This window comes from Erithacus rubecula, assembly GCF_903797595.1.
Source record: "Erithacus rubecula genome assembly, chromosome: 22".
In the NCBI taxonomy this organism is placed as follows: Eukaryota; Metazoa; Chordata; class Aves; order Passeriformes; family Muscicapidae; genus Erithacus; species Erithacus rubecula.
Window position 1 is genome coordinate 6,755,477 of NC_136674.1, and position 21,140 is coordinate 6,776,616.

The 21,140-nt window shown below is 44.0% G+C and overlaps 1 protein-coding gene across 8 annotated transcripts in view; it reads right to left on the reverse strand.

The window, feature by feature from the left end:
- COL26A1 (collagen type XXVI alpha 1 chain) overlaps nucleotides 1–5,959 on the reverse strand; it is a 167,441-nt gene extending 161,482 nt beyond the window's left edge. For all 8 annotated transcript variants that reach the window (XM_079325264.1, XM_079325260.1, XM_079325266.1 and 5 more), the window contains exon 1: nucleotides 5,513–5,959. In XM_079325264.1, the coding sequence (XP_079181390.1) occupies nucleotides 5,513–5,664 (152 nt within the window). In that variant the 5' untranslated portion in view covers nucleotides 5,665–5,959. The remainder of the gene's footprint in view (nucleotides 1–5,512) is intronic.
- Between the last annotated feature and the right edge of the window lie 15,181 nt (nucleotides 5,960–21,140).

Genomic DNA, 21,140 nt, shown 5'->3' on the forward strand with positions numbered 1-21,140 from the left:
AACTAACAACAATATCAGTTTCTACTCTTGCTGGTTTCTGCAGCATTAAGGACTCTAATTCAGATGAGTGCTACACTGTGCATATTTACACTAGGCAAGAGATACAGTATTATTCAGCTTATAAAAAGATGAAAAATGTAAAACAGTAACCAAATTAGTAGCATTGGCCTTTTTTCCAATTTACAGCTATTATCCTCAACAGAATCTTTGTGATATCTAAGTTGGCACAGGCTGGCTGTATGTTCAAAGATTCAAAATAAACATTATGCCTCAGTGGAAGTAGATTTAAGCACTGTCTAGATCTGCCTAATTAAAAGCGAGTCGAGAGCTTTGTGCATATTTCAGAAATGCAGTTGGATGAGTTTTTGTATTATCCTACAGGAAAGGCATCTGTGCTTTAAAAATCAGTAAAATTTCCAGACATGCTGGAGGTCTGATGCAGGAAGGGTCCAGTACTCTGACCCAGAAGACCTAAAGTACTCTATGCTTTCAGTTCTTAATCGTTATCTGAATGTCATTCTTCATTCTCCCCCTTTAACAAGACACAGCCCAACAAAACAAAGATGTGAGTAAATATTCTATGACCCCAGTGTCACAGAACCCCAAGCAAAGCTTTGCCATTTCTAACCTGACCTGTTTCCCCCAGCACTTTAGCATCTTAACAAGCTCAACTTTGAGAAAACTCAAAAATGAGGATTATTGAAAGAAACATTTGTTAATTTATCCAAGGGGAGCACAAGTTCACTGGCACCAATTGTTTTGCCTTTCTGCTCCCCTTATTTTTTCCCCTCAAGCTGGTAAATGAAACCTACCTAAGAGGAAATTATTCACACCAGCAGCTGGAAAGGCAGGACAGTAGATTTCCTACAAGAATACAATTTACTGCAGTAGCTACAATCACATCTGGTATTTCAAAGCCATTCCAGTGTCACCAGACCCTTAGACTACCCTCGGCTCCACTGCTAATTGCATTACAAAGTTACAGCCCTGAACCCCACGAGTCAGATGAAGATCATATGGCTGCAGAGTCCAGGGAACAAACACCAGATAGTTCCAGGGTCTGATGATGAGCTCAAGACCTTCTGACCTCTTGGCTACCTGGGTCGGGCACTTCAAAGCAGAATTAGAGCAGAGGACTCAGCGTGACACAAATCCCAGCTCGTTTGCTTGACATCCTCACAGTCCATAGCAAACCAGGGACCTCAGGCAATGAGCAGACAATTAGGTGATGGAGAGAATGACTCAGAGAGCAAGATCCTGTCACTAAAAGGAGAGAGAACCACATTTGGCCAATATGTAGTTTTATATTCCACACCCACTTAAGAGTCACGAGAGGTTCAGAACATGAGGCTGAAATAAGGTTCAAGTCATCTTTTTCTAGTGAGGAGAGAATTCATAAAAATCCATCAGGAAAACTGCAGATACACATTCTGAAAGCATTCTGACAGACTGCATAACTAGGGATACTTACTCAGAGATGACCTTTTAATATTAAGAACAGGCTTGTATCACATAAAGAGACCCACAGTTACTTCAGAGAACTAAAACCTCACCTAAGAGGCTGGGGAGGGTCATTTCCAGCCCAGCACAGATGTAGCTGTAGGGCCAGGCACAACACAGGCACTTATTCTGGATAAATCACACTCACCTACAAGAGGTCCACACAGATATCTTGATCTTGAGTGCCAGACATTCAAATGACCTGTTAGCAAACTGGTAGCCCTAAGGAATAATTGACAATATCTTTCAAGCACCAACACTTTGGGTTTCTCAGGGAAGCAAGACAAGCTGCAGCACTGGAAAGCTTGTGTCTGTTTCAATATCATTCCCACATCAAAGCAGCTCATAGAGCAGGTTTAACTATCCCAGGGAATCCATGGCAAAGTGATTTGCCTGTTGATATGGAGTAAACAATTGGTAGAGGAGCAACAGGAGCCCAGGTCTCACTCTCCTGGGTTGTGCTCTGAGTCACAACATGAAATGGCTAAAGGCCACCTGGCCTTCCATGTCAAAGCCTCTGCCTCTGGCAACCAGATATTGCACTTACAGCTATCAGGTATTACTTTCCTCTCCATATCCATCCTCTAGAACCATCACTGCTGTAGGAAGCACTGGGAATTACTGTGACCAAATGTGCAGTTACCAGCAGAATGTGGATAAGACTACCTATTTGTACAGTGCTGTGGTTTCTAACATCATGGTTCTAATGTTCATTAACAGGAACAACTTTTTAAGGCTGAAGAGTGTTTTGAATACCTAACTGCCACAGCTGGATTTGCATCCACCCCAGAGGGCTTTTGTCAAAGTACTGTAATGATCCCAGTAAAAAAAATTATTGTCCTATATTGCTTTTGGGTTCATGTTTTGGGATTTTCTATCAGCCACCTCCACTTCTCATCCAAATAGGTTTCCAGTCTAAGCCCTGCATCTATTCTCAGAAGTTTCTGGCTCCCACAATTAAGTTCACAGGGACTCAATGCATGACTAATTAGAAAGTACAGGAAAATAGAATGAGGAGCTGGGAGAAAACCAACCCCAAAGACAACTAACACAGAGGCAGGCATTCCTTGACAACTGAGCTGCTTCCAGCATGGGAACAAACTTCCCTTAACTCAGTTAAGCAAAGCTCCTCACAGCTTGGAGGAAGATTTCTCCTTGGCAGGCAGCCCCTCCATTCTTATGCTTCCAGTAAGGCCCACTTCCCATTCATGGCCTTAACACAGCAGCAAGTTCAAAATGCATGCACTGAATGGGAATTTCAAGCTGAATTGTGAGGCTGTTGCAGTCTATACAATGCCAACAGACACTGCTGCCTGGATTTCAGTCACAAGCACATCAGAAGTTTAATTTAAGCATGTGCAAAGATAGACTGCAAGTGTCTTTGGTCTAGTAACCAAGACCTGTCAAATGAAGCCAACCAAAAACCAGAATATTCATTAAAAAAATTAAAAATGTAACAAAAAATACAACATTTCTCCAGAACAAGTGTTCCATGGCTTCACTTTGAAGAAGGTGAATAACCATATTTTTTCTCCAAGCTTCCCTCCACCACCACCCCAAGCTTTTTACAGTGCTCAGGGCCTTATTTTTCTGGCAGGAAACATGGTCAGCAATCCTCAGAGCCTCAGGAGTCCATCTCTGAGCCAGCCTGCAACTTGGATACCAAGGGCTGCATCAGCACAAAGGACTCCAGAAAATTCTCCCCTTGGAGAAATACAACTCCTATGACAAGTTAATTTTTAGAAAATTGATAACAGATTCCCAAACAGCTCAATCACTTGTTGATCAAGGACAGGAAAAGACAACTGCAGAAACATGGTGTGTCCTGTATCAAGGAAACCTGTCAACTGTACAGCATCACATCAGTATGTGCTGCAATGTACCAACACCTGGAGCTGCAGCAGGAACTTCCAAGGCTCTGTCCCTGCCTATTTCTGACTCAGAAAAGTACCAGAAGTCACTGGACAAAGCAGATACTGGGAAGGCTGAAGAAGAGAAAGTGAGAATGGCCACATAGTGCCATTAATAGCAATCACCTTCCCACCATCTTGTCTCCCTCACAGCCTCTCCAGGGCAGAGGCCAGAAAGCTTTGCTGTGATGGAGCTGCTGTTGCTTCACATGATTCAGGTGTTACCAAGATCCCCCATTTCAATGGCAAAAGGGACACTGAACAACATAAAAACAGTCTGATCCAGCCCTTGAAAAAAGGCTTTGCACCCATATAGATCAATGTCAGACTCAGAGCAAAAAGCCTCACTGCTATCATGGACCATATTAAATCCAGAAAAGTCCAGCTATCCCAACCTGAAGCTGCACCCAGTGGGGGACTTCCCTCAGAAGTCCAACACTGTGGCTGGGGAAAGTTTTCCCACACAGATTTTCCCATCAGAAAGTGAAGCTGTTAGACATTTGCCAACAACAAAACTTCACCACTCAAGGGGAAATTAAAACATACAAAGATTGCTTCAACGTGTGATGTTTGACTGCGCGCTTGAATTTTTCTTGCGTAACTTCCACTGGTGATTTTTTCCTCCCTTCAATTTTTTGCTTCCCACTCTGTATTAAACTAGAATGGGAGATTCTTCCAGGGCAGAGTTCCATCATACATAAAAATAAATTTTAAAAACCTACCAGCTTTCCCCAACATCATTGTTTAAATCAGGTTTACGTGGTTTTACACAACACATTATAGACTTGGAGAGAGACATGTTCCCCTGACAAAGCATCAGCTATCCAAACCACTGAGACATGGGAAAACTGTGCAAGACTGTGAGCTGGGGAAGGTCTTTGGTGAGCAGAGTCCACACTCATGTAAGCGTGGTAGCTCTGAACAAAGATCTGCAGGCTAATAGATATGTAAGACAAATGACATGTGGTTCTCATTGCAGCTCATGCTTTGGGAAGGGGGTATCTTGGAAGAGATCCAGCTGGGATAGGTTTATCCCATTACTCTCCTGTAATTTTCTGCCGTTTCAAACTCTTTGACAGTTGCTGTAGTTTAACATCACACCCCCTGCAGCCCCAGCCCCGTCTGACAGCGCAGCGGACACAGCCACCTCCCCCCAGGGGAAATCCGCACCATATGCGGTGCCCGCCCCTGCACCTCCGACACGGAAATCCACGGTGTCCGTGCCTCTTCCAATCCCCAGCCCAAAGAAGTGGTGCTAGCAGAACCCTCCTCCACCAGCAGCACAACTCACGCAGAGTAGGTATTAGCAAGGGAGGAGGAAAAGAGGTACAGACGGGATGGACGAGCCCTGAATATTAAATCTCAAGTCCCCATTTAAGGGAATGACAGGAAAAAAAAAAGAAAGAAAAAAGTGAAATTCAAGAACAACTGGAATCAGGTTAAGCCACTCTCTTGCTTTATACAGTGCAGCTCATTCATCTGAACAGCTGTTTCACCTCTAGAGAAATACCCAGAGAAAACAGAGGGGAGGGGGAGAAGCCTAAATTGTTTGCTCTACTGAAGCAGTAAGATACAGTAAATCAAACCTGATTTATATTAAGTTTATAAGAAACTGGGTTGGGGTGGGGGGAGAAGAGGAGAAGAGTGGGAGGTTTAGTTTTAAACAGCTACTTGGAAATTACGGCTCTTGAAGAGAGATCTGTAATTAAGGGTTTTCCTTTGTTGAGCTGAACAAGTTTCTCCTCGCAGCCGAGGGCTATAACAGTTCCCTCTGCCGGCATCCCCGGTGTCCCGGCTCGGGAGGTTTTGCTGCTCCGGCTCGCACTGCAGCCCCGGCAGAGCCCCTTCCTCTCCCCGAGGCTGGGCGCGGCAGGGGGACACTTCGCGGGTGTCATTTAGCCCAGCTCCGCTGCCCAGCCGCTCCCCGCCGCAGGAGGCGGACACTGCTCCGGGCAGGTAGGAGCGTCCCGCACGCACCGAGGATGCGGGCAGGGCGGCAGGCTCGCCGAGCCCCGCATCTCCGAGGGAGCGCTGCCCGCGGCTCTGCCGTGCCCGGCTGTCCCCCCGCAGCTCCTCCCGGGGGCGGACCCGCTCTTACTCACCGGCGACTGGCGAAGCCGCTGCCCGGCGAGCCGGAGCTCTGCTCTGGGTAGTTGTGCTGCAGGGTTGATGCTGGGAATTGATAGAGGAAGCCGGTGCCCAGCGCGCATCCGTGCAGGCAGCAGCACCAGGACAAGAAAAGAGCGAGCCGCATTTTTGCGAGAACGGGGTTTTCCTACCGCCTCCCCCTTTTCCTTCCCTCTTACACCGCACGGCAGGCGCGGGGCCACACCGCGCTCCCCCGGCCGGGGTCACGGCGGGATCCCACGGCACGGAGGAGCCCCGGGAGCGGGGGGCACAGGGCAGGAGTGCCGGGCACACGGGCTGGCTGCTCCGGCTGCCAAAGGCGAGCCCCGACCCTCGGCAAGCCGAGCCCCGGCGGCGGTGCTGCCCGCGCAGGGGGTCCGGGGCCAGCGCGGCTCGATGCTCCCAGGGCGCACACTCAGCCCCGGATGCCTTTTCAAATTTGGCGAGGTTGGCCCGACTCCGTCAAAGGGGGCGTGGGGCTGCGGCGTTAACCCTTGCCGGGCTGGCGGCAGACCCCGCTGCCGAGGGGCTCCGGCGGGGCAGGCACGGAACGCGCGGGGCTGCGCCGTGCCCCGGGCAGTGCCCACCCGAGCCAAGGCACCACACTGCACAAATCCACGTGTCTCCCTGATTAATCGAGGCCAGGTCGAAGGGAACCCGCTGCTCAGCAGTGCAGCCCAAAAATACCCCAAAGTTGGTGCCTGTCGCCACGTTTACAGATAACTTCTGCTGCAGAAATTACACAGGTAAAATAGGAAATAAATAATTTTAAAATACTTCATTCACAAGGTAAGCAGTGAGAAAGTGATCTCTGCTTCCACCATGTGCACTCATTCTGGCATCACTCAGATGGGGACACGGGTTAGTGGCAAACATGACAGTGTGAGGCTGAGTGTTGGACTCAATGATCTCAGAGATATTTTTCAACTTTCATGATCCTGAGATTCACACACAAGCACTCCCTTTGCCACCACTTCCCACACATTCCCTTGGTTTATCAACCAGAAGCTTGTAGAATTGCACAGACAACCCCAGGTGGGAGGAACATCTTTGCAGTTGTAGAAAGATGTTTCACAATGGTAACACCCCGAGAAGGAAGGCAGCAGCAAGGCTCCCTCTCGGTACAGCAGCTGAGTCTGTGTTTAAAACCTTTGCACATCCCCCATTTGGCAACAGTGTCATGACTGTCAGGGCTCAGTGTCCCCTCCCCAGCTCCAGAGGAACCTGGGCTGTTGCAACTCACTGACTTGGCAAGCAACTTCAAGAAGGGATCTAATTTTTAAGATTATACAACTGTCTCTCTAAATTTTTTACCCTCAGATCCTGCAAGCTCTCAACACCAGCTCTACATCCTCACTGTGCAATCAGCCAAAGGCAGCCCTGATGTACCACTGAAAGCAGGTCTCTTGCTGGGGTATTCTAGGGACCCAGGGCCTCTCCCTGTTCCCTACAAGACGCTGGGAAAATCCAGTATCCTGTATCTGGCATTTGCCCCCAGCCACAGGTGAGCAGCTGCCCCTTCCCCCACGGTGCCCACCTCCAAAGCCTGCACACAGAGATAAATAGCCCCTGGCTGGAGCCTGTAGCCAGACAAGTTTAGACTGCAAATGAGGCACCAGGTTTTTAAACAGCCGCTGTCATTAATCACTGAAGCAAATCACACAAGGAGGCAGAGGTGCAGTTTGCACTGCAGCTCAGCACAGCCTCCCTGGCTGCACCAAACCCGGAGCTGGAGCAGGCAGTGCACCAGCACTCTCTGAGCCCAAAAAGACCTAAAAGTTCTGTTCCAGCAACACTGGACTGCCAAGCCCATCAGAAACAGACACTATTTACAAAAAGCCCTCAGTGCCTGAAGCTGGGACATAACAGGGCCCTCTGTCCCCATCCCTGGCTCAGGGCAGCCTGAGCATTTTTCCCTTTGTACTTCCCTCACCTCCAGTGAAAACATTTTCCTTTCCCTTCTCTCACCCATAGGAAAGCACACAGCTCCCAGAAATCCACCCTGGGATGTTCAGCCTTTCAGACACGCTGCTCAGAGTCAGTCCTCAGGAAATCTCTGCTCAGACTGATGGGGCAACAAAAGAAGAGATTTACTCTCTGCTCTTTCTTCTAAGCTGGTCTACAAACCACTCCAAATTCAGCCTTCACCCAGGAAAGGAGTCAGGACCAGCAAAACACTGAGCAGATCTCTAAGACCCCCCTTCCCCTCAGTCTGGGTGCTCATCCTCAGCTCTACATGCACAAAGTGGGTGCAGCTGGACTCCAGCCCAGCAGTTTGTTGCTGCACCAGACTGAGTGTTGAGGGCAGGGTTCAGCCTTTTGCCCCAATCACAGTTCCCTCTCCTGACAGGCTCAGATAGATCATTTATCAACATTTAACAACACTGAACAGCACCAGTGGCTTTCTGACCCATTCTCCTGCCCTGGGTTAGACCCTTCAGAAGCTCTTTACAGTCTTCAGCTCTTAACTTCCCAAAAGCATTTTATTTTCGGCTACATGGAAAATTTGCTGCTTCAGACTTCACTGATTTTGCAAGACCCTAGGAGATATTAAACACAGGTGATTAGACAAGACATGATTCTGGCAAATTATTAGAGACATCTGTAGGAAGCAATGGTCTTCCTATTTCATGAACTGAGACAGTGGAGACCAGAGGTCAAATGACTTTGCTCAAGACTGCAAAGAGCTAAAGGCAGAGCCAAAAACAGAGCTCAGATCTCCAGACCCCCATTACTTCTGCCATGTCCCTAATGCACACTTGCTTCTATTCTGTATGGCTGATTTAAAATGAAAATGAAGAATTGACTTCCAAGCTGTTTCTGGAAAGAGAGAAGAAAGGGTGATATTGTCTACTGTAAGGGGAGAATTAAAGATGACATTTCATTTTAGTCCTTTGGATATGTGCAGTATAATCAAACACAATAGCAGTAATAAATGAATATTTTTTCTCCCCATGGTGCTTACGAGTGCAACATATTCTAAAAATTTCTCAAAACTATGTTGATAAATTGGAAACACAATGATGGAGGTAACAAAGACAGCCAACAAAAACATAATCCCTTCAATTTATCAGAGAGACTGGCTTTGAGAAGAAACCCCTTGAAATCTGAACAGTCCTATTCTTATAAACCAGACGTAATACTTTTAAAATAGAAAGCTACACTTTGTATGCCTGCTAATTAAAGATTTTCCCAGGCAAGCAGGGCTAAATAAATTATTTGTATGCATTTCACTAATTCAGTTCAAGATGGAAGGGGCAGATGCACACTGGAAAGCCACAATGCAGAGCAGCACTGGGGGACATAAGTAAAGAGGTAAGGGGCAGGTTTTCATTCACCAACCCTGTGAACTGCTGTCATAAAGAAGGAATCCTTGGAGTGCTCTCCTCCTGAACTCTGCTCACCTGCTATGCAAATGCCAGCCTTACACTGTCATGGCAGAAGGATAATCCATTGGACATAAATCATGTGTGTTTCAGCTTCCCAGTCCATTGGGTAAAGACTTAAGACATCAGAAACTGTTCTGAGAAAATATCAGTAATTTCTTTAACCATACACACCCTGCATGCAAGCCAACCAATAAATGAAGTGATGGAAAATACAGACAATAAAAGGAATTATCAAAGTTTAGTCTGATTTTTGTTTAGATGAAAGGGGAAAACTGGAATGATACAGCAAAACAGGGATCTGTGCCACAAAAAGGTAGGAAAGTACTGTTGTATCTGTAAGCAGACTGCAGCTCCACAGCCAAAATACCATCTCAACTCTTCAGCACTACTTAAGAGTATTACAAAACTCAGTAATTAGCTGAAAAGAAGAATCACAATATTGTTAGAATCATGGCAAACAAATTTTGAAAGGCCAGTCCCTTGGATTTTTCAAGTGCACTTTTCATGTGGATACTAAGAAGAGACCAAAGGAAAAGCAGCTTTGTTCTGGTTGATAAAACCTTGAGGAGCTTTAGAATTATGAAGTGTCCTTTTGAAGCTAGAATGAAGTCATTGATAAGATCATCTAAAAATAATTTAGATAAACCTCTTCTAGCTTCCCAAAACGCCTAGATCATTGTGATATACAAAACATTCAAGCAGTCTTGGAAAATTGAAAGAGATGGATAAGAGGTTAGTAACAGTAAGAGTTCAAGACCTCTATTATAAATTAAATTATAAGATTACTAAGGTTATTGTAACACATCTATTACTGGGGAGCCAAACCTAACCTGATCCAGACTGAAAATTTTATGGGACTGTGGAGGTTTTTCTTTTGAGCTAATAGATAGCTATTGTGTGGACATTTCTTACATTTGACCAGGAATAAATCAATCACAACTCAAAACAGAATAGAATTGAATAAAAGTCTCACTTGCACAAGCAGTTTATCATACAGCAAACATGACAGACAGTGTTATTGTGTGAAGCATGAGAAATGAGTCAGAAGTCATGAATGGCAAAATTCATTGACCATAGATGAGGACTTTGCCTGAGTGAAGCACTTGTGTGGGTATTATAAAGTAATACAAGGGATAAAATAACTCAGATTGAAGCATAATTCAGCAGATGGAAAATGTGATGACTCAACTGATCAGCAAGACAATGCCTGTGTCCGGTGGAATTATACATACTCTGAGCATTATTGTGTCCTGGGAAAAATGATTTATGTCACCTTTGATGTTGGGCACTGATCTGCACAGGCACAGGGAGTTTGAGGACACACCCTTGATCCATCAGAATCATCAAGAGTGCAGCAGAGCAGGGGTGCACACAGGTGTGATAAAGACAAGGCAGAAATAGCACCAAGGCTATTGCATTCAGACCTGCCAGAGTAGAAACACACCTAGAAACAGCCAGGAAGGACTGCAAGAGTTATCTGATTCTTCTTCCTTCTCCCAGTAAGAAGGCAAGATCTGTTATACACAGATTATTGTAATTTTTTCTGCCTTGTTCTGAAAGACCCCAAGATATAAAGTCTCCATGGTCATCTGAAAACAAATTTCAATGTTTGTGCTCTGTTCTAATAGCTTTTCTTAGCATCCAACCTCAATGATTACTTTTCTCATTATGGAAGTAAAAATCTATTCCTCCTCTCATTGAAGAGACTTTTAATTCCTCAACATACTTTAATAAATGCTTTAATAACATTCTTTGTCTTCTAGAAGCAAAACAACAGTTATTTCTTCAGGCCATGTTAGAAAGGTCTGCTTCTTTTTGGTATTTTCTTCTGGATTTTCCAACTGGTCTACATCTATTTTATGGTATGCATGACTTGCACTTCCGTGGAATAGCACTGTTGTGCTGAGGATTTGCCCTTTTGACATCTATACATCATTATTAACCCACATTCAGTTTGGGATTCTCTACCTTTTCCACAGGACTGCTAGCCTGACATTCCCTCATCTTGTACTTGCTAGTAAAAATTATTCCTGCCAAAGCATAGTGCCCTGCAGTTGTCCTTAATGAGTTTCATCTAATTTTATTCAGATTATATCACCAATTTGTCAAGATCACTTGAAATTTTAATCCTGCCTTCCAGTATTCTTGCATTCAGTTCCAGCTTTGCCTCATCTACAGATTTAATAAGTATGCTCTCTCTCCCATCGCTGAGGTCACTAAAGAAAACATTGGGAGGTCTGTCTCCATGTCTGTATCCCCAAACCATGATCCTGTTCATTAACTGGTCATTAAACATCATTCACTCACTGAGGGCTGCCTGCTTGCTTGATGCTGTACAGGACATAAACACTGATATTAGAAATTCTCCAGACCGCAGAGAATCTTGAACTTCTACAATAAAACAAAGTACTCTGTAACATGCAGTGGGAGCAGCTACCAGAGACTGGGCTGCAATTTTTATTGGAGTCACTGACTATAGGATATCCAGATTTGGTGGTTTCCCAGTGCTTAGCTAATTTGAAAACCTGTCCTGAGTCATGGACTCTCTGAATCCCATAGAAGAAAGGACTTTCATGATCAAAGAATGTCTCTGTTTTGTACTCTGGCCCTTAAATCCTCCTACTTCTCTCAATTTCCCCATGGTCACAGGTTGTTTGACTTGAGGAACCCAGTATGAGTGGGAGTCTGAATTCCCTTTCTGTATCATGCAAGCCACCTAACAGAGAGTGGGCTCACTCTTCACAAAACACACAAGGAGATGCACACAAAACACATACCTCAGGAGTTATGGAAACAAGCACCCTCATGCCAGCTCCTGCACACCTGAGGCACAGCCACCTGCCTGTGGAACAACAACCTGTGAGGATGCAAGTGGGGAGACTCGTGTTCCCTTTCATCCACCCAGCAAATTTAAATGTTCTAGCCATATTTTTATCACTTTTAGTGATTTTTTTTTTAATTATTATTTCTTAAGAACTTTCTTTATGGGCCATGACAACAAGGAGTAACCACAATAGTCTGGTTTTCTTCGCTGGCTTTCACAGGGCCCCTAGAAGTTGGTTTTGGTCCTTCAAAAATTTGTGGGCTGCAAGCTGAAACTCGCTGCAGTTGATCCCATTGTATATGGAGCACCACATCCACAGCAGGATCCTGCCCAGCTGAGAGCTGAAATTGCCTCCAGTATTTTCACCTTCGGTGTCTGCAGTTCAGGTGGATTAACAGCAGCCATCTCCCCTGCCTTGTTCCACAAGCTGCTTCCCTCTGTCAGCCTCTGTCTTCACACTGCAAACTTTTTGTCATTGTCTCCCTGCACCATCCTTTCCCATGCTGGATGTACCACACAGGCTGCAGGACCTTCTTTCCCTTCCACTGCCTGTGTGTTACTGGCCAACAGTCACAGTGCCACTGCCACTCTCCTATTTTCCTTACAGTTCTGTCTTCACCTTACACTGCACATCCAGATTCACAGGACTCCTCTGATAACTGACATTACATATTTATTGGAGCATTCCCATGAACCTCTCCCTTTTCTGTTTTCATTCTTTTCCCAAGATCCTATTTTGCAATTTAACTCTTCTTGTTTTCATAGACTTTGTCTGTTTCAACGTGATTAATCTCCTTCATTATTTAAAAATCATTTTAAATCACTGCAAGATCTCTTTTTAAACAAGATAATACCAAAGTTCTTCAGTCTTGCTTTATAACTCAGAGCTGAAAGGCACAGTATTAGTGTCATTTTCCTTGCTTTATCCCTTAATCACATCCTCCTTAGGCAGAGTGAGCAGTACTGAAAAGAGCGCTCTCAACAAGAACTCACCAGTGGTTTAGGTAATAACAATAACACCTTTTTGATATATATTCTGTTCTTACTGTAATGCAGCCCAACATCCTGTTCAGTTGGTGGGGTCTTTTTTTTCTTTTTTTTTTCTTTTTTTTTTTTTTTCCTGCAGCTGTGTGTTACGCTGGGAGCTCTGGGGGATTATTTAAAGAGAGTATTTTCCAGATTTATCAATTTACCTTTATGAACATTTTGCTTCCAAGGGGAGCAGTCATCCAATCAAATTCCAGCACTGTCCAGTGGCACTGTCTTGCCTTTTAGCTGGCTCTCTACCCAATCCTCTCTTGAACCTGACGGATTCCTCCATGGAAGCAATAAAAAAGCAGCTAAGGTGCTAAATACAAAAGATTGCAGGCATTAAAGGATAAAGTCACTGCAAAGCAACAGGTTCCAAGTATTTCTTGGCTAAGCACATATACACTAATGCTAGCTTAGGTGTTCACAGTATACTCCATTGTCAGCAATGGATTCCACACCTAATGGGCTTGCTTTCCAAAATCCATCCCTCTTCCAGGGCCTCACTTCCATTTTTAAATGACCCAAGCTGAAGCTACTAAATTGTACTTTACAGATATCCAGCTCCACAAACAGAACACAAATCTCTTTTAACACAAGAAATGCTCTTCATCTCTCTCTGTTTTCTCTTCTGCCTAAGGGAGATCAATCTCTCTACAAATGCAAAACCAATCCCCAAATAATCCTCTGGGATTACTGTGGCTCACAGCCCCTCATGCCACAGGGTCTCAGGCAGGAAGGATACATGGGCTGTCAGTCTACACCCAGAAAGAATCTGCTTGAACTCCCTGACCTACCAGAGCCATCAGGAAATCTCCCAGTGCCTCCCTTTGTAACACAGGGTTCAGTGCTCTGTTATGTATCATGGCTATTGTAAGGGTAATAGGAATGGAATAAAAATGACATGGTATAAATAGTAACAACAATGAAAGAAGAGAAATAAAAAATAAAAGAAGCAAGATGAGATGTAACCTAAAGAGAGATATAAATTTTTCTTTGGCAGAAAGGAAATTATAAAGTCTGCAAGATGCTATGAAATGTTTAAACTGATTGTTGCCCAAAAAAAGAAATAAAAGCTTTTGACCAGACTAAGGAGATTTTTGGTATGTGATGGAATAGTAGGACAAGACTATCAGCCTTGCTGTGTGCCTGGAAAGAAGTGTTTCCCAGCATTTTTTAGCTCAATTCAGAGTATTTAACTCTCAAATTGTTATGAGAAACCCAGTGCAGTGCCCCAGTGTAGGGTGATGCCCTGTTCTGCATTGAAAACAGGTGTTCAGCTGGCTGCATTCTAGTGGAGCACAGGAGATTTGCCCCAGATTTTCTGGACATGATCTCTAGGTAATATTTGCCCTTGTTTTCAGATGTTTCAGTAAAATCAGATAATAATAGTTCATGTACTGAGCCTCCCCTGAATGGACTGACAATAGATTTATAGAGCAGAGCTGTAGGGTGGGCAGAGGGGGGTCCTGGCAGTGTGCATGGGAGGTGAGTGGACTTTGGTGCTGCAGTTCTGGAGCATTTCTGGGAACAACCACACTTTGTTGGGACTGGGACCTACAGAGGTGCAGTCCATGGCTGGGGATCAGGAGAACAAGAGCCTTGATAACCCAGCCACTCATTTCCTTACTTTTGAACCTGTGTTAGGTGAAGAACTACATTAACAAAACCCCTCCACTGTGTTTATTCATTTTAAATGGCTTTGAGATACAATTTCTCCAAAAGGTCCTATACAAACAATCTCCATTGTTCTGTATATATTTGCAGAAGATAACAGCTTCATTAAAATATGGTGTGCTATTAACTGTAGTAAATATATAGTCTTAAACCTTAAAATGTAATGTAATTAAATAAGAAATATGAACCTAAGGAGGTTAAGTGCAATCAACCACTGACATACACATTTGATTTGAATTAAAAAACACACACAGAGGGAAATAAAGGGCCTCCATACATACTTGGATAACAGGAAATCCCCTGGACATAAAAATAGTGAATTTAAGAATGGAGAATATAAAGGTCTAGTTCAAATTTAAGATTTTATGACTGAGGACTCCATTAAATCTTTGAACACTTACAGTAAAGAGTTTGGAATGCTTCCAGTCCAATTCTTTATGTTCTCACAAGTGACAGATTATACTTCTGAACTTCTATGGCAAAAGAAAGAAAGAGTGATTGTATTAATCCATCTAAATCTGCAGTTTGCTAATTAAGATGAAAACTATAACAATCTGTGCTTAGGTGAAGCACAGTATTTTTATAACCCAGCTCAAGACAGCATCACTAGCCAAGCCAAAAGTAGAAGATTTAAGTTCTCAAATTATTGAAGAACAATAAAATAATGAACCACTTAATACTAAATGATCAACAATCTGTATTAAATATGAACTCTTTTACAGTGCCCAGTCTACTTCACTTTTTATATTTCCAAGACATTCCTTGTGGTGTTTAAAATAGAGAGAACAGCACAGTGCTTCAAGCCCCACCTGCAGCACTGGAAGGAGGTTCAGTCACAGCAGGTCTGCAGTGGCAGCCTCCTTTCAGAGGGCCAGTGTCACACACAGGTTTTTGTAGCCCAAAAATATTAAGGAGGGAATTTCAAAGGAGGAGTTTGCAAGTGAGCCAAGCATTGGAAACTAATGCACTACTTTTACTAGGTTTTAAAGGGAATTGAGGCAAAATTATTAAATAATTTTTTAAATTTATTATTAAATAAATCTTTTAAAGTTTAGGGTGCAGAGTTAAAAATTCATCACTGCATCCATGTACCTAAGCAAAGGAGCAAGGATTTTATTTCTGACTTGTCAAAACATACTAATTACTGGTATAAATCTGTTGTCACTGGTGGCATATTGCCAAGAGGTAATTGAGTTTTAAATGAAAATGAATGTGAGACATGTGAAAAGACAGCTGATTTGACCCAGGATGTTAGCAGAAACATAATGCCTGGAAGGATTGTGGGGTTAAGGAACTCCTGTGTTTGGCCATAAACTGCAAAGTAACACATAAGTCAAACCAGAGAATGAAACTGAGAGAAAACAAAATCTTCCTGTCAGTAGGCTCTCCTCTCCTACAGGGTACATGGCAGTGCCTCTAAAGACACTATGTACTGCTTTGCTTCCTTTCTGTGGAGTCATTGAGGGTCTGGCCTTGAGTGAAGAAGCAGATCAGACATTAATAAATGCTGTCTCTTCCCAGACCAACACGGGTGGCAAACACCACAGCTGCCACTGGGAAACAAAGCTGACTTTGAAATCCTGTACTCAAAACAAAAAGCATACGGGTCTAATAGAAAGGGATCCAAGAGCCCTTGTGAATCACAAATAACAATTACCCTGTGACTCTCTTCTTTCAGTACTTTCAGGTCTGCCACCTCTGACAGCATTTTTACCAAGCATTAAGGAAGATATTTTGCCCAGCCCAACAAGGCTGTCACATTCCTTCATCTAAGAGTAAAGGTTGCCCAACACATTCCAGAAAATATTCCTAATTTCTTACCATCAGGCTGTGTTTCCCTTTGCCTTCCCTCAAAAACAGGTACTGGGAACAGCAGATTTAGCAGGTCTGACTAATGGCATGTATAGATGCATGCTTTAATTCCATGTACATCTCCACAGCAGCCAAAAGGTCCCATCCTTGTCTCACTTGGCCATGTCCCCACTGGTCCCCATTACCTCCCTTCTGTTAGCACCAGGATTTGTGCTTTGCAGTAAATGGGATCATGGAGCTGATTATTTTATTTTTTTATCCCAGAGACATCAGGCTAGTTTTCAATTTCATCTGTTCCATCTAAGCAGATAATTGGGAGGAAGCTGGATGAAGAACTGGGGATGTGAAGGGAGGCAAATACTATTCTTTGAGTGATGTCATATGTAAAAGAGCACAGTGTAAATTAGAGTTCAGGCTCTGTCAACAGGCAGTGAAGACTCTCCTAAGCAGATGCTTCCAATGGTAATTCAGAATACCTTAACCAGAAGCCTAAAATTAAACAGCATGAATATGACAAACCCATAGTGTCTCAGTACTGGAATTCCCACAGAGCTGAGGCTCTATTTACAAATGCAAATGATCTGGGCTTAAGCAGAAATACTTCTGCTTAATGTTTTTTTTCCATGCAAAAATGGAAACCTTTCCCTGTGAGGGGCAGTGAAGACCCTCTGGAAGGCCCTCCTGCTAACACAATAAACATCTGTGGGTTCTTTCCTCCCTAATGCTGTTTTTCTAGGGGTCCCTCTCTGATGAATTAGCAGTCCCAGCAGACTGTGGCAAACAATCCCACACACCACATTTTAGGAAATGGTACTTCTTGGAACTGATTGGTTTGGTCTGCCTCAACACTGGCAAGTTAACACCACATTATCAAATGGACTGAGGTCACCAACCTCCACCAGATGATCTGCTTGATCCTTTTCAGACAAAAAAAAAAAAAAAAAAAAAAAAAAAAAAAAAAAAAAAAGAAAATGAAAAAGCTTGGATTCCTTACAGAAATCTGAGTGCTCCAAGCTGGAAGCAGTAGGCTTGGTCACTCACAGCCCACCCACCTACAGATCAAGATGGACTAGAACAACCTTCTCCATAAGCCAGAAAAGTGAAGGGGGTTGGGAGGTGGGAGGAAGAGTTTCATATTTCATCTACCACTTTTAATAGAAAACAGAGTGTGGTGGGAGGTTGAAAGGAAAATGGCAAATCCCTGGAGATCCTAAGTGTTGGCCTTGCAAATCAAAGCTGTCAATCACACCGTGTGCCCTCCGACTCTACTTTTTGAAAGGAAGAAAAGAAAGTAGGAACAGACTGGCACATTCAGCCACTAGGTGTTACTGTTGCTCCACAGACTTTAGAATAAGGAAAACATCCATCAGAGGCATCATCTGCAGCTGGACCTGAAGAATTAAACCAGAGAAATGAACTCCTACTTCTGGATTCATATACTGCTACTCAAAAATCAGAACACTTTGGTGTCTATTCTTGGGGCAGCCATAGAGGCAGACTGATGTTCCCTGGGATTGTTTTTACATCCCTGCTTTGTTTCTCCGTCTATAAAATGGAAATAAAGACCCTCATCTCCCCTGGGAAGGACTTTGAGGCCAGAGATCAATAAGAGTTGAAGTCCTTGACAATCTGTTGGCATGAACAAAGCAATAAGGTTTTGCATGAGCTGTTCCTGTTGATTCCAGAATAGGTTTCCTGAGAGAGAGTGAAATGAGTGTTACCCCACAGACTCATGACAAAGAGCAGGACTGCACTGCACCCCTGTCAATGCACCTTAATGTCCTGTTTCCCTTTGCTCTCTTGCCATAGCTCCACCCAAAGATTTTTCCAGAGAGCAGCCACACTTCATCCAAACCATCATTTACTTAATCAACTATGCTTTGAGCCCCAGAGACACATCCCTGAGCTCCTTAACCAACAAGCTTTGAGATTACAATACTGATTTTCTCAATTTTTAATAATGGACTGCAATGCTCAAAACTAGGTGTTCCTTCCTCTCAGATGCTGTATTCCATGCCTTGCCCCCAGGTGAGCCAGTATAAATAAATGGACAATGCAATGCAGGTCCCTGTTTGCACCCACTGAAGAGCTGTTTGTGCACACACACAATAAATGTCATGCAACACACAGCAACCAGGCAGAGCCTTCCCTTCATGGTGAGCTGTGCCATGTGGTTGTACTTCTAACCCAGGCAGCATTCTCACACACAACTGGAGTGCTCCAGGGCGTGTTTCCCAAAGTTTGGAAACATTGCTACAGTACATTAAACAAAGCACCAATACTGAGCTCCAAAAGCTTATGAAAAATTTTTTTTGAGTTGTTTTCATAGGAAAATTTTTATGTGCCACATTAAACGAAATACAATGCAAACTTAAAATACTGAAATACTGAATGGCTTGCAAGTTCTCAAGTATTATCTGAAAGCTGGCTGCCATTACATTTTATTGCTGCTTCCAGTAAAACCAGTGGGTCTCTACCTTGGAGGCAAATATTCTCTGATCTGCAATTCAGGCAAAAAGCATCACTTGCCTTCACACAGCAATCACTGCATCTCTCACTTGAGTTCTCACTGGCATTTCTGGAGTGAAGAACAGCTTTATTGAAATATTATTGATACCTTGCAGTGGCTTTTGGCTCTTGAAGGAAGGAGGAGGATTTTTACAAGGAAAATCACCTGAAGATGATAATTTTTGCTTGCTACCAAAACATTATGGTAGAAAACCTACCATCTAATAAATGCAAGACATAAAGACCATTACCAGCATTGTCTGGAAGTAGTTCACTTACTGTTGGGGTTTTCTGTCTGCTGCAGTCTGACCAAGAGTTTTAAATCAGTGAAGAAAAATGATTCACACACGTGTGCTCTCTGCAAATAAAACACCAGGAACTAACATAGCTTTAGCCATATGCCTAAGGCAGAGGCTGATAACATCAAATGTACTTGACTTAGATGCCTTTGCAAACACTCACTCTAAGTGGCTTGAAAGCTTAATTCCCACTTTCTAAAGTGACTTCAAACCCTAAATCACATGGATAAATCCAAAAATTGCACCCTTAGTGAGCTGTGCTCTCCTTACTCTTCAGTGGCTAATATAAACAAAAAACCCTATCTGACACTCCATCTCAAAATTAATCCTAATTGCTTTCTCGGCAGCTGCACAAACAGCCAGTTTTACCCAGTTTCAGTTACCCCTTATGCTTTATTTCCCTTTCTTCTGGGCTGGTGTCCACAATAGAACCCTTTATAACACATTTCTCTTCATGTGCTAGTGTCAGCTAATATCATTTGCCAGCTGAGGCTGTCCTGGTTCTTCTCTCTGGGCCACCCTTTCTGTCTTTCCTTTGGAAGTCGTGGGTCTGAAATGTGGAAAACAACAAAGCTGAGGAAAGAATTAACTGTGAGTTGTCCCAGCACACTGGGAATTGACACGAATCTTCACACATAGAAAGCAAACAGCTACAGCTGACTGGAAATTCACAAGTAGTTGCAGCTACTCCTTTTTCATTGTCTTAGTCCAACGAACCTGAAAAAAAAAAAAAAAAAAGGGGGTTTCTGAAGTTTCAAATACTGTGTGAACATCGAGATGCCACTGCCACATTGAACCACTGTAAACTACCCCTACACAAGGAGTGAAAGAACAAATGAGTCTCCACTGTGATAGGGAAGACTGTACCCCCTCAGTGAGAGCAGAGCATTTCTGGTTCCCATTTATTAGCAGTGCTGGTAATAAACATTTACATTGTGGTAGCGCCTAGAGGCCATATTTGAAAGCTTGTCTAGAAGTGCTATTGTACCTGGGCATTAAACAGCTCTGAAGTAGCACATCTGTCTGCCAGATGTTTGATCTTCTTAGAAGCTGCCATTTCAAAAAGCTTCTTGCCTCCCCTAACAAGCCTTAATAAGAATCTTCAAGAGCTTGGCTTCATCATCCTTCCAAGGAGAATCTGCAGTTAAAACGGCAATGAAACAAGGAAGGAGAGTGCTCACTGCTCGAGCTAGTGAGGGACCAGAGCAGTGCTGAAGGGTGTGAAAACCACATTGAAGAGGGCACTGACCTCTCTGCCTGTTTCATCCCTTCAGGGCACTGGGGCCAGTGCAGGAGCAGCACTGCATGGATGTGGCCAGCAATGGGCTGCAGCAGTGGGTTTGGTGATCTCTATTCCATCCTTCATTGCCTGTTGGACCATGAAAGGTTGCACAAGAGTCATGGGCTTTACCTTCTCATGGTTCAAAGATTGGTATCTATGGGTGGAAAAATGGTCTGAGAGGGGCTTTCCACTCTGGTCAGTGCTCAGGGCGGCTCAGTGGTTGGAAATCCTGTTCCCTGCTGAAAGCAGCAGCTGGAAGTGCCAGGAGGATCCCCCGTTCCCAAAGCTGCCCCGGGCCACAGCAGCCCGGGCACGGTGAAGGATCCCTTCGCTGGTGGCTGTGACACCAGCACTGCTCCCGCAGACCGACGAGCAGGGCGGGCACAGCAGGGACAGAGCGCGGGGACAGTGAGGGGACAGTGGGACAAAGCACACACAGTTCACACACAGAATGACTGGGCTGGAAGAGACCTCCAAAACCATCCAACCCATGCCCTAACCTCAACTAAACCATGGCACCGAGTGACACACCCAATCTTATTTTAAACACAGCCAGGAATGGTGATTCCACCATCTCCCCGGGCAGACAATTCCAAATGTTTGATCACTCTTTCACTAAAAAACTTTTTCCTAACATCCAAATTAAATTTCCCTTGGCGCAGCTTAAGCCTGTGTCCTCTCGCTCTGCCAAGCAAGAACACTGCGGGGACATACCAGGGACACAGCCTGGGGACACGAAGGGGACACAGCGGGCGGAGCGGAGACACTGAGAGGACCGAGAGG